General features: G+C 41.7%; 1 protein-coding gene across 1 annotated transcript; it reads left to right on the top strand.

The window, feature by feature from the left end:
• The first annotated feature begins 1,032 nt into the window (after positions 1-1,032).
• arl6ip1 (ARL6 interacting reticulophagy regulator 1) lies at positions 1,033-15,533 on the top strand. Its single transcript, XM_070900935.1, has 6 exons — positions 1,033-1,183; positions 4,232-4,365; positions 9,628-9,747; positions 12,156-12,273; positions 13,001-13,085; positions 14,534-15,533. Exons 1-6 carry the CDS (start codon positions 1,142-1,144, stop codon positions 14,650-14,652), a joined length of 618 nt encoding a protein of 205 aa, XP_070757036.1. The 5' UTR covers positions 1,033-1,141; the 3' UTR covers positions 14,653-15,533.
• Positions 15,534-16,589: the final 1,056 nt, after the last annotated feature.

Consider the following 16,589-nt stretch of genomic DNA (forward strand, 5'->3'; position numbering starts at 1 on the left):
TCTGCGTTTGGTCTCCCCAATGTAGAAGAGACCACATCGTGAGCAGCAAATACTAAATTGAAAGAAGTACAAGTAAATCGCTGTTTCACCTGGAAGGAGTGTTTGGGACCCTGGACAATGTGAAGGGAGAAGGTAAAAAGGGCAGGTGTTGCATCTCCTGCGCTTTCACGGGACTGCGGAATGGACCAGGGTGTCGCAGAGAGAGTGGTCCCTTTGGAATGCTGAGAGGGGAGGGGAGGGGAAGATGTGACTGGTGGTGGGATCACGTTGGAGGTGGCGGAAATGGCAGAGGATAATCCGTTGAACGTGGAAGCTGGTGGGGGTGAAAGGTGAGGACAAAGGCAACCCTGTTGTTCTGAGAGGGAGGGGGAAGGGGTGAAAGCAGAAGTGCGGGAAATAGAACGGTCACGGTTGAGGGCCATGTTAACCACAGCGGAGGGGAATCCTCGGTTGAGGAAAAAGCCTTGTCGGAGGCATTAGTGTGAAAGGTGGTGTCGTCAGAGCAGGTGCGACGGAGACGGAGGAACGAGGAGAATGGAATGGAGACCTTACAGGATATGCGGCGGAGGAAGTGTAGTCCAGGTAGCTGTGGGAGTCAGTGGGCTTATAGTGGATCTGATGTTCTTATTATGAGCGGCTGGCACTCTACCAACTTGATAGTATTTATAATATGAATTGAGGACAGGTTTACAACTAGTGTTGTAAGTACAGAGAACACCAACACACACGAAGGTGTCACACAGCACACCCCACCCTGCACCTACCGAAAACAACATAACAGCCAATCAGAAGCGGCCTGAGTGAACACAGAAAGGAGCCAATCACAAGCCAGAGTTGAGTAAATCGGCCAATGAGCAATGGGGAACGGCAGTGCGCATGGGATAGAGCCAATCTGAGAGCGGCAGAGCGAGGCGCGGAGCTGAGCCAATCAGCAGCAGCGAGCGGCGGAGCGAGGCGCGGAGCTGAGCCAATCAGCAGCAGCGAACGGCAGAGCGCGGCGCAGAGCTGAGCCAATGAGAGGCGGCAAAGCCGCGCAGCCGCAGTGAGAGGGTGGCGAGCCCAGCGATATAACGGCCGGCGGGAGGGCAGGCGGAGTGACCGGGATTCAGGCCGCGACACACTCGCTCATTCGGACAGCACCATGGCGAGCGGGGAAGGAGACAACAAAAGCACCAACCCGTTGGTGAGTCGGTGATTGTACAGCAGTTTCGCGGCGGCGATGATGACGATCGCCGGTTAAAGGTCGGGCCTGTGGGCGGCCACGCTCTCCCGGCCCCGGCCCCATTGGAACCGGCTCCTGCGTGCTGGGCTCGGCGGCCCTCCAGGCCCGGCCTGACTGCGGCCATTACTCCCTCCCTTCCCCCCGGCTCCAGCCCACAGGGCGTTCGATGGGGTCTCGGTGTGACTGCGTTAATCTCCGGGGGTTGTAAATCACCCCCCGCATAGTCTGCTCTAAGATTAGCTGCGGGTTAGACATGAAACAATGCGCGCTCTGTCTCAGGAAACGGCTTCCGCTTGCCTGTGTGCTCGGGGTGTTTAATCTGGGCTGGCCACTGCAGTAGGATGTTTCACACAAGGGCGCTGCTCAGAAGGGAAACGGGGGGGGGGGGGGGAGAAAGAGAGTGGATCTGTGAGTGAGGAGCCTCTCTTGCTGAATCATGCTGTGGGAGGCTAGCCAGAGAGTGACGACAGGCTGGGTTGGGGGCAACATTCAAAGCTGGGCTCATGCTGTTCACAACTGCCATTCGTGCCATACTTTCTGGTAGGGTGGAGTGACCAGCGATGACAATATTAGCTTTCTCCTTTTTTGTGTCTTTTTTCTCGTTCCTAACTTGGGATGGGGGGCTGAAAACACTTGTGGAACCCTCTCCCCAGCACCAAAGTGTAATCGGCACAGACTTGTAATGGTGCCTGGATGTCTTTAAAGCTCTTCCCAGCCAGTGAAGTTCGCTTGAAGCCGAGCCAGTTATGAAGACAAATGTGGTACACTCATTTGGGAACGACAAGGTCCCACAAACAGCAAATGAAATAAATGTCCAGTTGGAGGAACAGACTTTAAACTGGGATGGCCGATAGAAGAGTGTTTTTAAAAGGCCAATGAGATTGAATATTAAACATAGTTCATTGAATATAAAAGCAGCAGCATTGCGTTTGTACAAAACATTGGTTGGAATATTCTATGCAGTTCTTGGCACCCCTTTTTATAGTGAAGGTATTGGAACCATGGCTAGGATACAGTAAAAATCTTTAGTCCAGAAGATTTTTTAAATTTTGATGATCACATGACCTCCATTACTTCAGTCAGCTGATTTCTAACACTAACCAAAAACTGCTGACCCAGCATATTCTGTTCTGTGGGTGATTTCATTTTTTTTTTTAAATTAGTATTTCAGTAACTTAGAATGAGTAATAGATGATGCACAGTCTAGTGTTGCAAGATTGAATACACAAAGGGGATCTGATGATGTCATAAACAGCAAGAGTAAATCTCAGGCAATGTGTTGGTCATCTCAAGCCCATGTTTATATATTACTCAATATATAAACATGTCAAACTTTTCTAAATTAGCAGGAACAATATGGTGGGCAACAGATTGCTTCTGATTTTGTATCATGATTTAGGGCTAAAATGAAATGGAATACCTTATGCAAAATTAGTACATTTGAAAGAATCATAGGGGATTACAAACAGGTAAAGTCCAATTATATATTAATGTGTCATGGGCTTGCTTAAAAGCCAAAATTATAAATTTATCTTCAGTAGTTAGTTTTAATTAATCATGAAGGGTTCCATAGACTGTGCCATATCCTGGATATATGCCCAGGTGATGCAAATGTGTTGTAATGGTGGTAGCAGTGCTGTTCTCTCCAGACATTTTTTCCCAAAAGTGATGTTTCCAAACTGTCACTTAAAGGTTTTTTTTGCCATTTTTTAACAAAGCTTCTAATAACTTAATATTTGAGACCTATTTTTTTCTAAAGGTATAAACATTTTTTAAATATCTATAACTAACTAAATATGTTGGCATTAGATTTAGACTTAAAAAAAAAATTATAATGGCATGTTTACCAGCAGTTATGTGGATGGCTGCCTAACGTTTGATATGTGTCCAAACTGAGATCTGGTGTGTTCTATCCAGACCTAAATAGCTGGCTGTTCCAATCTGCTATCTTTGTGATTGTGTCCTGTTTTAAGTTTAACTTCCAGCCTGCTATCATGAATCTTTTAGTTATTCCATCCTGGGAGAGAAAAGCACTTTATTGGTTTGCCTTGATTTGGATAGACTTTTTCTTCTTTCTCTCCTGCCCTGTCTTTCCAGAAGGTGTTAACCCTTGATGGGTGCAATTCCACAGGCAGGAGGCATCCTTCAGTACTTCGCCCAGAGGGTCTTTATTAATGTTGGAGCCTTGATGATGATTAGTGGCAGTCTGTCTGGGTTAGTTATAGCCAAACATGATCCTGTCTTCGCCCAATTTCTTGCACACTTACAGTTTGAACTGGGTTGTTGGACAGTAATCAGGAGCAGGAACCCTGGTAATCAACCCATCAAAAACTTGGGATGCTGAGGCCAACTGTGATCAGCTGATTAAGCACAGCCTGTGTAGTACAGTTCAGATTTTCATTATGGCTCAGTTACTCACAGGATAAACTCTCAAGCCTTCAGATAGATGGATTTTCTTTTCAATACTCAAATTTACCAAGAGGTGTGTTGTGATCCAAATGTCACCTAGCAGCAAAACTACAATCACTTAAGGTTGTGTAAAGACTGCTATAAGCTTATTTTCCACCCCATTCCCTTGTAAAGGTTTGCATTCTTATTTTTACCACCCATAATTAACATTCTTGTGAGCTTAGAATGCACTTGGAGAATTGAGGGTGATGGGAAGCTGCTTCATGTACAAAGGAATCTATTCTCTGGGTTTAGATGTTGTAAATTAAGTGATAGGTGACGTTGCAGCCTTGAAAGCTAGCTAAGATATTTGGCCAGTATGCTTCAGTATTGTCTGATTGTACAGTACAATCAACAATTATGATGATTACACATCAAATATTCAGTTTTTTTTCCCCCACTTTGCAGCATAGTTTTGAGGGGATGAGCAAATGTTTTTAGATGAGTTATGCATGTTGTTTTAATACTGACTAGGAACATTACTATATCCCAAACTGTTGCTTGTTTCATCTACCTCTTGTTACAAATAATATAAATCACAATGACGTTTGATTTTTGCAGGCTGCAGAAACTGCTCATCTTGAAGAGCATTTGGAGGGTTGGGGAGAAGTGATGCTCGCTGCAGATCGTGTCTTGCATTGGGAGAAGCCCTGGTTTCCTGCTATAATGATGCTTGATGTGTCAGTGGTGTTTTTGTGAGTATTAAAGAACAAGTTGTATTTATATAGTGCCTTTTAATGTGGAAAAATGCCCCAAAGTGCTTTACATGGGTGTAATCAGACAAAAATGGTCACAGAGCCAAAGAAAGAGATATTGGGAGGGATGACCAAAAGCTTGGTCAAAAAGGTGGGCTTTAGGAAAGCTCTTTTTTTTTTTAAAAAAGGAGACACAGATGGGGAGAGCCAAAGGACATTTGAGTGTGGAGTCTGAAGCACCTCTGAAGGCACGCCTGCCACAATAACAGTTAGAAGAATGCAGAGTTCTGTAGGGCTTGAGGTTCAAGATATCTCAAAACTTGTATGTTATATAATGGAGTTGCTGAAGTCAGTGTTGTGAAGGTGTATTATATGGTTGCAATTCAATTCTCTGGTTAGCAACCAGTAACTAGTGGGGTGCAGCAGGGCTCCTTGCTGGGACCCCAACTATTTACAATCTATATTAATGACTTGGAAGAAGGGACTGAGTGTATCGTCAGCAAACTTGGCTACGTTACAAAGATGGGAGGAAAAGCAATGTGTGAGGAGGATACAAAAAATCTGCAAAAGGGCATAGACAGGCTAAGTGGGCAAAAATTTGGCAGATGGAGTATAATGTCAAAGTGTGAGGTCATGCACTTGGGCAGAAGAAAAAAAATCAAAGAGCAAGTTATTATTTAAATGGAGAAAGATTGCAAAGTGCTGCAGTAGAGTGAGACCTGGAGATGCTTGTGCATGAAACACAAAAGGATAGTATGCAGGTACAGCAAGTGATCAGGAAGGTCAATGGTATCTTGGCCTTTATTGCAAAGAGGATGGAGTATAAAAGCAGGGAAGTCTTGTTACAGCTATATAAGGTATTGGTGAGGCCACACTTGGAATACTGCGTGCAGTTTTGGTTTCCAGATTTACGAAAGGATATACTTGCTTTGGAGGCAGTTCAGAGAAGGTTCACTAGGTTGATTCTGGAGATGAGAGGGTTGACTTATGAGGAAAGGTTGAGTAGGTTGGACCTCTACTCATTGGAATTCAGAAGAATGAGATGATCTTATCGAAATGTATAAGATTATGAGGGGGCTTGACAAGGTGGATGCAGAGAGGATGTTCCCACTGATGGGGGAGACTAGAACTAGAGGGCATGATCTTAAAATAAGGGGCCGCCCATTTAAAGCAGAGATGAGGAGAAATTTCTTCTCCGAGGGTTGTAAATCTGTGAAATTCGCTGCCTTAGAGAGCTGTGGAAGCTGAGACATTGAATAAATTTAAGACAGAAATAGACAGTTTCTTAAACGATAGGGAGTGGGCGGGGAAGTGGAGTTGAGGCCAAGATCAGATCCGCCATGATCTTATTGAATGGCGGAGCAGGCTTGAGGGACTGTATGGCCTACTCCTGTTCCTATTTCTTATGTTCTTATGTTATGTTCACTTGTGATGCCTTGCTGTGACCAAAACCAATGACACCATAGTGTGGCAAAGTACTACTGTTTTGTAGTTTGTTAGAATAATGATTGGTGGTCTATTTTTTAAATTGACCCTGTATCGGGGTTTGCTAAGTTTCCTCCTTGTCCCTACCCCCTTGGATCAACATCCAGAACATTAAATTGTAATGTGGAAGTACCTTTTTTTTGTGCCACTTGTCGGCAGATGTCCTGCATCTGACTAGCATTTTCTTTTTCTGTGTCCGCAGTGGATCTGTGGAGCCACATCTGTTTTTATGCCCAAACTACTCAAAGCTTCTGCTGATGTCCTGACATCTTTACGGTGCTGTGTACTTCCAATTTAAAAAGAAATAGCTTGGATCAGTTTGTGGTTGTTTCCAGTTTTCTTCCCTCACCATTTGTGTCCTGAAAAAAGACAATTAATGCTTGGGTACTTGTACTACATGGTGGTTGTGACCTTTCAATACCTTGAAGTGCCTCGTTGATGTGACTTGAGCCAGAATAGTGAATTTTTGCAGGCAAAGCCGTTCAGTGATGCAGCTTGTCAAATCTTTTCACGTGTGTATATTTTAGCACTGGTCGTGAGGTAGGATCAAGATCAGAAACCTGTGTTGCTATTTTCCTTTTCTTTTGAGGGAAAATGAAGCCCCCTGCCCCAATGCATCCTTGGCTGAGATTGACAAACTAGATACAGACCATGGTATTTTCCTAATCTATATGGCGTGCATTGTGAGTGTCTGCAGATAGATACACAATGCCAATAGTTGATTTGAGCACAAATACAGAAAGTTATACAGCTGCATTACTTGTCTCAATAATTTCATCATATTTATTTTTAACAAACCAGCTAAGAAAACCATTACAGCAGTAGTGATTGTGATCAAAATAGGCTATGACCTCTAGTTGAGAAGCCATTAGTTTGCAGAATGTTCTGCCATCCTGTGGAAATAAAACGTTGCCTGTTGGATTGTCCTTCTGTGAGTTAATGTACTGCACAGTTATGGATTTCCTACTCATTAGCTGTTGGAACTCGTCCTAGCATAACCCTTACAGCAACACTCGACTGTACCTACCAATTGGTTTAATTTTGGCCCAGAAAAAGCAGAAAACCTAAGCCCAGAGTTCTTAAAAGCTGATGTTGTGTGAAGTATTGTGCCACAAGGTGCTAGAATTTTGGTTTAAATCAGCAGTTCGCCACAGTTCTAATTCCCAAGTTTAGCTGTAGTTTTGACAGTTAGACTTTTTTACATGAAGGATTTACTTTTTGGCCAATTTTAGTAATAAAGACTTGGTTAGTGGTGGGGAGTTCATTTTAAAATGAGTAGCATCTACATTGTAAGAAGGATCCCTCTTGAAGATATCTTTAATCAGTAAATGGGTCATGTGCCAACCAACTGCTGTACTTTTTTTTTTATACTGCTCAAGCATGATCAGTGAACCACCAAATGATCTGTCTTTTGATTCTGTAGATAGTTATCTCTTCACATGACTACTGCAGGGTAACACTAGATGGTGTGAATGTTGTTTTTGTTTTGTGGTAACCAAGTTCGCTGCTAGTTTCTCAGCTGTGTTCATGTGTGTTGACAGCACCAGATGTCTGCAGTCAGTAACCAGCTTTACAATGAAATATCTGGACCCGTTGTTCAAATTTAGCAGTTTAAGGATGGGGCAAATCTCCAGAAACCAGACCGAACAGCTATTTTATCCCAAACGTTTGCATTTATAACAGCAAAGTCAAATACAACAAGAGTACTGTACAGGTCAAACAATGCTGGAAAATAACCGTGTTAATGACACATGCTGTTGTTAATGCGCAAATCGGCCAAGTTCAGGGGATTGAGATACGGTGCGTGGTGAATCTCCAGAACTTGCTAGTTAATTTATGCCGCTCCGACATTTGCTTTGCACAAACTGCATCTTGCCCTGAGCCTCCCTGTTTGTTTTTAAGAACTTGCTGGATTTGCACATTAATTACCCATTAAGCTCTCCACAGAAGGTTATGGTTGAAGAGTGCAAGCCACCCTTTTAACAATGACGATTGTTAATGTGACGCCAATCAACCATTCTAGCAATTAAGAATTCTGAATGCAAGAAGTACTGAATTACTTGAGCTTTGTGGGACAGATTTTTTTGGGGGGGGGGGGGGTGGGAGGGATGGGAGGGAGAGAGATGTGCATGGCCCATAGTTCCAACATCCCAGATGTAATCCTGAATATAATTGCAGTGCAAAAACTTGAGCTTTAAAATCTAGTTTTTACATTAATCTTTCCATTTTATGTAGCATCTCAACATCCTGCATAATGTCTTAAGAACATGGGACTAGAATTTCCACTTCATTTTTTTGGCAGTTTTCTCGGCGGTACTGCTTGTTTTCAGCCGAAAATTTCCACTCCCTTTTTTTTGAGTTCCGCTGGTGTTTTCAAAATATCGCTGGGGTGTGGACTGTTGCTGTGCACCAACAAAAAACCCACTACCATCCAAGTTTGGGCTCGGTGACCCATAGGTAAAATTGCTGGAGGGAGGGGAGGGAGAGAAATGTCCACGAAAAGCAGCCGGATCAGGGCGGCAGGTAAGTACCCCTGCAAAGAAAGGTAAGTTATAGGGTTTTTTAATTAATAAATTATTTTACAGCAATGACGTTAAAAAGGGTCTTAATGTTTTCTGATTTTTTTTTTTGTGGGGGGGGGGGAATATATATATTTTTTTCCCCTCCCTATGCCCAACTGCAGCCTTGGTCTAAATTTGAGTAATTACTACCCATTTTGGTTAAGAACTGCCCGATTTGCCCAGGATCATGTTTAATCGCTGAGAATCTACGTGCAAGATTCATTTTCTTGACTGGCAGTATTTTTTCTTTTTTTTAATGCAATTTTTCACAGGCATTAATTGAAAGATTTTCACAATCTTTTTGGGCTGCAATCCGGTGATGGTGGCTTTTAGGGAAAGTCTAACCCATAAGAATTGGCGGGAGTAGGCCATTTGACCCCTCGAGCCTGCTCCGCCACTTAATAATATCATGGCTGATCTGATCATGGACTCTGCTCCACTTCCCTGCCCGCTCCCCATACCCTTTCTTCCCTTATCGCTCAAAGGTCTGTCTGTCTCTGCCTTTGAATATATTCAATGACCCAGCCTCCAGAGCTCTGGGGTAAAGAATTCCACAGATTTACAACCCTCTGAGAAGAAATTCCTCCTCATCTCAGTTTTAAATGGATGGTCCCTTATTGTGAGACTATGCCCCCTAGTTTTAGTTTCCCCTGAGTGGAAATATTCTCTCTGCATCCACCTTGTCGAGCCCCCTCATTATCTTGTATGTTTCGATGACATCACCTCTTTTTTTTATAAGTACTGTGACTTATGTAGGCAAACATGGACAGCCATTCTGTGTTCACATCTGAAATGACTGGTCAGAAAAGACCTGTGGCCAATTCTGGGAAATTCCTCCAACTTCCTATGGCAATCAAACAAGACTCCAGGCGATCACAGTAGCCCATAACTCCTAATTGCAACAGTCAAAGGGTCCTTTTCTCAGGAACTTGTCAAAGGGCTGTAGCAGATCTGTGTTTTTGTATTCTGTAACTTGTTGGCATCTAACAACATACTTTGTCAAAACCAGTTTCTTTCTCCGATTCACTTTAAACACCTGAAACCTACCATTGTAAATGAATATTGATTATTCTAACGTACTTGGGTACTGAAACTTAAAAAAACATCTTTTATATGTAAATTCTGCAATCTTCCCCTCTCCCTCCTCCATCCACAAGATTGAATTAGATTGTATGAAATAAACATACACACTTAATAATGTGGTTTGCCTTCACAGACTAATCTACTGGCTGGATCCTTCAGTGCTGACTGGTGTTTCGTGTGCTATTATGATGATCTGTTTGGCAGATTACCTTGTTCCAACTATTGCTTCCAGAATGTTTGGCTCCAATAAATGGTGAGCAGTTTTTTTTTTGGTTCATGGGATGTGGGCTTCACCTGGCAAGGCCAGCAATTATTGCCCATTCCTAATTGCCCTTGAGTCACTTTCTTGAACCTCTGCAGTCTGTGGTGAAGGTACTCACAGTACTGTTGGGTAGGGAGTTCCAGGATTTTGACCCACCGACGATTAAGGAATGGCAATATATTTCCAAGTTAGGATGGTGTGTGTCTTGTAGGAGAACTTGGAAGTGATGGTGTTCCCATGCACCTGCTGCCCTTGTGCTTCTAGGTGGTAGAGGTCGTGGCTTTGGGAGGTGCTGTCGAAGAAGCCTTGGCAGTGCATCTTGTAGCTCGTACACTGCAGCCAGAGTGTGCCACTGGTGAAGGGAGTAAATGTTTAAGGTAATAGATGGGGTGCCAATCAAATGGGCTGCTTTGTCCTGGATGGTGTTGAGTTTCTTGAATGTTGTTGGAGCTGCACTCGTCCAGGCAAATGGAGCGTATTCCATCACATTCCTGGTTTGTGCCTTGTAGATGGTGGAAAGGCTTTGAGGAATCAGTAGGTGAGTCACTTGCCACAGAATATCCAGCCTCTGACTGGCTGTTGTACCCACAGTATTTATGACTGGCCTAGTTAAATTTATTGTCAATGGTGACCCCCAGGATGTTGATGGTGGGGGATTCGGTGCTTTAAAACTTTCAGTAAATTGGATTGCTCTCATTAGTTTGAATTCCATCATCAACCCCCTCAACTAAATTTGCAAGACGTTCTATTTATTTGCACAATTAAGCACTGGTACTCGGTTATAGATCTCTTCCTCACCAGTAGGGCCAAATTTGAATTCAGTTCAGAGTGATGGAAACTCTGTCTTGAGACGATTTTTCCTTTCCTCCCCAGCTCCCAGTCCTCTGCTCCTGCAGATACTCCCTTTTGCTGGGGGAGGGCAGTTCCACAGGTGGCAGCCTAAGTAGCCCATCTTTAGCAGTATCACTCCAGCCTGATTTGTCCTTGCTAAATGTTCATGTTTCAGCAGTCTTGAGTGGGAATTGTGGCTGACTTTTAATTTAAAAAAAAAATCATTTATAGGAAAGCTAGCAAATCTAACAATAAATGGTCCTGATATAAACTTTTTTTTAATTTAAAATGTTCTAAACCTTTCTGAGAAAAATTGTGCATTGTTTATTTTACAAACCATCTTCCTTGTCCAGGGATGTTGAACATGAACTACCACTACCAACATCCCACCCGGGATTAGTTACCTCAGCATGGACTAGGAATTGAATTTGTGGCTTGCTAATCTGTATGAATCATTATAAGAAATAGGAGCAGGAGTAGGCCATACGCCCCTCAAGCCTGCTCTGCCATTTAATACGATCATGGCTGATCTGATCATGGACTTGGGTCCACTTACCTGCCTGCTCCCCATAACCCCTTATTCCCTTATCGGTTAAGAAACTGTGTGTGTCTCAAATTTATTCAATGACCCAGCTGAGACAGCAATTTACAACCCTCAGAAGAAATTTCTTCTCATCTCTGTTTTAAATGGGTGGCCCCTTAGTCTAAGATCATGCCCTCTAGTTCTAGTCTCCCCCCCGCAGTGGAAACATCCTCTCTGCATCCACCTTGTCAAGCCCCCTCAATCTTTTGTTTTGATAAGATCACCTCTCATTCTTTTGAATTCCAATGAGTAGCGGCTCCACCTACTCAACCTTTCCTCATAAGTCAACCCCCTCATCCCTGGAATCAACCTAATGAACCTTCTCTGAACTGCCTCCAAAGCAAGTATATCCTTTCTTAAATATGGAAACCAAAACTGTATGCAGTATTCCAGGTGTGGCCTCACCAATACCCTGTATAACTAGCAAGACTTCCCTGCTTTTATACTCCATCCCCTTTGCAGTAAAGGCCAAGATTCCATTGGCCTTCCTGATCACTTGCTGTACCTGCATACAATCAGTTTGTGTTTTATGCACCAGGACCCCCAGGTCCCGCTGTACTGCAGCACTTTGCAATTTTTCTCCATTTAAAATAATAACTTGCTTCGATTTGATTGATCAGAGATTCTAAAGCTGTAATTTTGCTAATCCAGCAGGTGTATCACCCAATATCTGGGTGTTTGAGAAGCCTGAAATTTGAAAGTACAGATAAAAGGAGGGGGGGGGGATATCCATTAATGATGGGCCATTAAGATAACACAACATGCAGACTTTTACCAAACCATTTTTCGAAGTGTGTTTTGGAAGCAAACTACTTTTAAATGTGAACTGGAGCATGCTATAAAACTGAAGTTGCACATCTACCTGCCTTTTGTTTTTGTAACCACCTAAATTTGGAGGTGTTTTTTTTAATGTGTTAATATGGTAGTTGCCACGTGAATATTTGCACAGTGCTGAAATGCTTAGTTATCGTACTTCTATCAACAGGACTACAGAGCAGCAGCAACGATTCCATGAAATCTGCAGTAACCTCGTAAAGACCCAGCGTAGGATTGTGGGGTGGTGGCGGCGTCTTTTTGCCCTGAAGGAAGAAAAACCCAAAATGGTATGTATTGTTCCTCCATCGACTAATGAACAAATTGTACTTTGTCTACAATATATTCCTGTTGGAAAAGCTGGTTTAATTCCCCATTGCTTTGTATGCATGTGATCATCTTCCCTTTTTTTTTAAAGGCGAATAGGATGGTCTGCATCATAAATCATGGTTGTGATTCATATTAATAACTGGTATACCCATTAAAGGGTTCACTTTACTAATGCTGGAAAAGCCCCATTCCCACATGTGTATATATAAAATTCCATTGTTTGTATAGGAAATCTGAATGCAATGATCAAATATAAGGATTTAAACTGGGTACAAACTATACTGCGATAGCTACTGGAAGCAACCTTTTTATTTAATAAAAAAAAAAATCTTTAATTACAAGCCTTTTGTCCCTCTTTTACTTGCATATAATAAGAATCTTTTTGCATTTGTTTCTGTGGGAGTCATTTGGCCTTTACTTTGTCTTCCTACATCAGGAGTTGACAGAATCTGAATACAACCTGGCTTGATTTGCTGTACTGATGCAGTGTCCAATGCTTCTCCTTTTGCCAAATAACCTGCTTTTCCTACTAGCCTCTGCAGTCGTCCAGGGTCACTGATCAACTTGCCTTGGGTTTTTTTTAAATTCTGTCTACGTTTGAAATCTTGAGATACATTACTTGTTTCTAGGAGCTATATTGGAGGAAATTGTACCAGTGTAATGTAATTTCTACATTCTTTACTCTAGTATTTCATGACTGTGATTAGTGTTCTCTCTGCGGTGGCTTGGATTGGACAACAGGTTCACAACCTCTTCCTCACCTACTTGATTGGTAAGTTGTCCTATGAGTTTACACTGGGTAATTTATTTTGGAATCCAAGGGATCAGCGCTGAGATAATAATTATGGACCAAGAGGTAACCATTGGCATACCTTGTTGCACATTTTCCGTGTCCAAAACTGGCGCCAGTGTTGTATTCTGCAGCGTGTAGTTCCACTTCTGAAGTGGTGGTGGTGACCTATTGGAATGGGAGCTCGATGGGTGTTTCTGGTAAGCCACCTGACACAAGCATGGGTATTATTGAAATGTTACTAAGGATCCTGCGCCTTTTGTAAAATTCACCTCCGTGTGTGCTTAACCAGCCCAGCAAATCGTGCACAATCTATTAGCAGCTTTCACAAGTGATATTTAAAGGAATTTCTCCTCCATTAAGTCTCTGGTTGGTAATTTTTGGCTTATTGCGAGGCTAAGTAGCGAGTAATGATTGATATGAATTAGGAGGCTATCCTCGTGAGGTCATTGCAGCCATGACCTGGGGGTTGATACTTTTGGCACTGACCTGCTCTGCCCACTTGTGCCTTGCAGTCTGCCATGATATCTTCCTGCCACCTGCTGAACAGAAGATGTTCCTCCTGCTGACCTCCACCATAAAAATGGGGAACCCTTGGTGCTTCTCCTGTGCCTGCCATTGTTCATAATCCTCAGGTTATGGTTGCCTGCAGCCAAAGTGTACCCATCTAAGAGATTTAGGCAGCCTCGAAGTGGTATCAGTAATGTGCAGTATTGACCAGCCCTCTTTCCTTTTTCCCCCCCACCCCACTCTTCAAACATTAGATGAACTGCCAGTGAACAGTGATTCTGTCAGCCCACCTATTTTATTTTAATCAGGACAGGCAATTTGAGGCCTTAGTTGCATCCCTGTGCTGGCTAGCACACTGAGCCTGGCACCCAGTCTGCCTGTAAAACTTACGTGGACCAATTTCTGCCTGCAGGTTCATTGTGCTGGAAAAAGTTTTTTCTTTGGCTATGGGAGGGTCTCAGAGTTTCGCCAGTTGCATTAATCTACTGGAAAGTTGACTACTTTGGTACATAGGTTCCATAATTAATGAAAACTATTTTTGCTTTCAGTGGCAGTCAATCGTAAAACTTGTTTTTGTTTATTTGGGGTTTCATCTTTGAGGTGTGAATTGTAGCTCAAAGCAACATAATGTTATAAAACCTGAATTTGGTAAGGGGGGGAAAATAAGTCTACTGACATTAAGTGTATTTGTGAAAATCTAGCTAGAATTTGTGTTTATTTGGATTTTTGAGGGGGGTGGGGTGCACTTGTGTTTCTGTCCATGTATCTGTCATAACCTGATTGCTTTTTTTTGCTCACTTTTTTTCTCCTCCAACCCCATTAATGTAACTTGTCAATGAAGGAAGTTCTTATCTTCCAGATTCATGCATTTATTTGGTTCCTTCCCTTTTTTATGATGTAAAATAATCTCTTGTTTTCAGTGAGTTTCATACTGTTGCTGCCTGGTCTGAATCGGCATCGACTGATCACAAAATATGTGGGAATGGCCAAGCGGGAAATTAACAAGCTACTGAAGCAAAAGGAGAAGAAAAATGAGTAATGGAAACTGGAATTGTCACAGTTAAAAATGATTTAATTACTGGTGACTTTTAGGAGCTGGCAGTCTTCTTCTTGGATCAAAAAAAAATGTAAAGCTCTCCGTATGTGCTCTGCTATAATGTCTGGATGTGGAGGGGGAAGCAAAGGCAATTTGTGTATATAGTAAATGGGCATGATGTTACAAAATATTAACTAAGTTTTGCTTCTTGTTACTTCAAGGATGGTAATCTTTTCAGATCAGGAATTGCTATTTAGTTTTAGAAATCTGTTCTCAACTGATGATTTTCACCCTTTTTTGTGTATTTGTGATTTTTTGTTGAAGTTTTTTTTTAAAAAAGCCATGACTGCACTGGAAGTTTAATTTAGAAACTATTCTTTGTTACATGGAATTATTGAATTGCTTGATATCTGTGCAATGACCTGCATTGCTGATTTTTGCTAGAGCACTCGCATGTAAATGGAAACCTGTTATCAGCACCACAAATTGTATCTGATCTGACTACTGTGTATTGTATGTTTTACTTCACATGTAAATAGGACTATCTTTCACTCTGTATAAATGTTTTTGTGTATATTTGTAGTGAAAGTACATTTAGTTGTGTTTTAAAACTGTGTATCCTCTTGAAGCTCCTCACTAAATAAAACCCCAAATAGGTGATTTGAAGTAAACATAAATTGGACTTCTTTCATCCATCTAGTGTGAATCAAAAGCCACCCTAGCCCATATGAAATATTCAGCCTGTCTAGCCTCTTTTGTACATACTGTTACCCTATTCCTATGCAGTCATGTCATTAACTGGTTCTTTTGTGTGGCATCCAAGTAATTTGCATTGCAATTAAATAAGAGCAAGCCATGTGTTCAAGAATTTTGCCTTGTAAAAATGTGTAAGAAAAGCCTTTTTTTTTTATGCCTGTTACTCAGCTGGAATATTCACTAGTCTCTCCTAGTCCCCTTTTTTTTGTTACTTTTACTGATGCACCATCACGGACTCTAGGAAGGTGAGTTGCAACAGGAAGTCTAGGCGGGAACTCTGTTTTGAGAGTGTAGTGACCTCTTTCAATCTATATTCTTTAGGCCTACTGATATTGCACAGATGACAGTGCAGCACCTTAATTTTCCTACACTTACCTCACCAATAAGAGATTTGTCCAATACTGCTCTTTTCTATTTATTAAAAAAAAATGGTTAGTTCACAGCTTTATTATCTTTGCCCTCTTCCTTCCTGGGAAGGATAACTAACCAGGTTTTTAGTAATTCAATATGAAGTGCTATTTGAGAAATTAATATGCTACATGAAAGTTTTTATTTAGTAGATAGATGTACCTTGGGTCAAGAGACTAGTTGACCTAGACCTGGAAGATCCCAAGTTTGATGCCTGCTCTCCTGAAATTAGCCACTTTTAATAAGTGGTGTTATAAATTCTGATTGGCTCTTTCCTGTTTTTGAAGGAATTTGGTAGTTTGACAGTGAGATTACTTTTGAGTCTTTGAAATGAAGCCACTTACCTACTTCTGTTAAGATTTTTTTTTTAAACTCCATATTAAAATTTAAGGGTAGAAGTTACAAATTATATATGCTATTATGAAGAGGCAGCTAAAATTAATGATTAAAGTGTTGCATTACTCTTGTACTGTTTGGGAGTTAAAGCCTAAAACAAGATCTAATAGTGTTCTACCATCTTTATGAACTGAGATAAGTTCACAAGCCATGAAAACACCAAGTAATTAATAACTCTAATGTGTTACTGTATTTAAGCACGCTTGAGACTGCTTATGTGTTTTTTTTTAAACCAGGGAGGTGTCTTGTCTGGATGGCTTTTATACTAAAACTATATAATGAACAAATAATAATGCTGCCTACACCTGAATAATCTCCAGCATTTTCTGCTTTTATTTCAGATTGTCAGCATCTGCAGTATTTTGCTTTTGTAGTGAACA

Source organism: Pristiophorus japonicus, chromosome 15 (assembly GCF_044704955.1).
Source record: "Pristiophorus japonicus isolate sPriJap1 chromosome 15, sPriJap1.hap1, whole genome shotgun sequence".
Classification (NCBI taxonomy): Eukaryota; Metazoa; Chordata; class Chondrichthyes; family Pristiophoridae; genus Pristiophorus; species Pristiophorus japonicus.

Coding starts and splice junctions, on each gene's coding strand:
- arl6ip1 (XM_070900935.1), top strand. CDS start 1,142: ATGGCGAGCGGGGAAGGAGACAACAAAAGCACCAACCCGTTG. Junction 1,184..4,231: donor ACAAAAGCACCAACCCGTTG/GTGAGTCGGTGA, acceptor TGATTTTTGCAG/GCTGCAGAAACTGCTCATCT. Junction 9,748..12,155: donor ATGTTTGGCTCCAATAAATG/GTGAGCAGTTTT, acceptor TTCTATCAACAG/GACTACAGAGCAGCAGCAAC.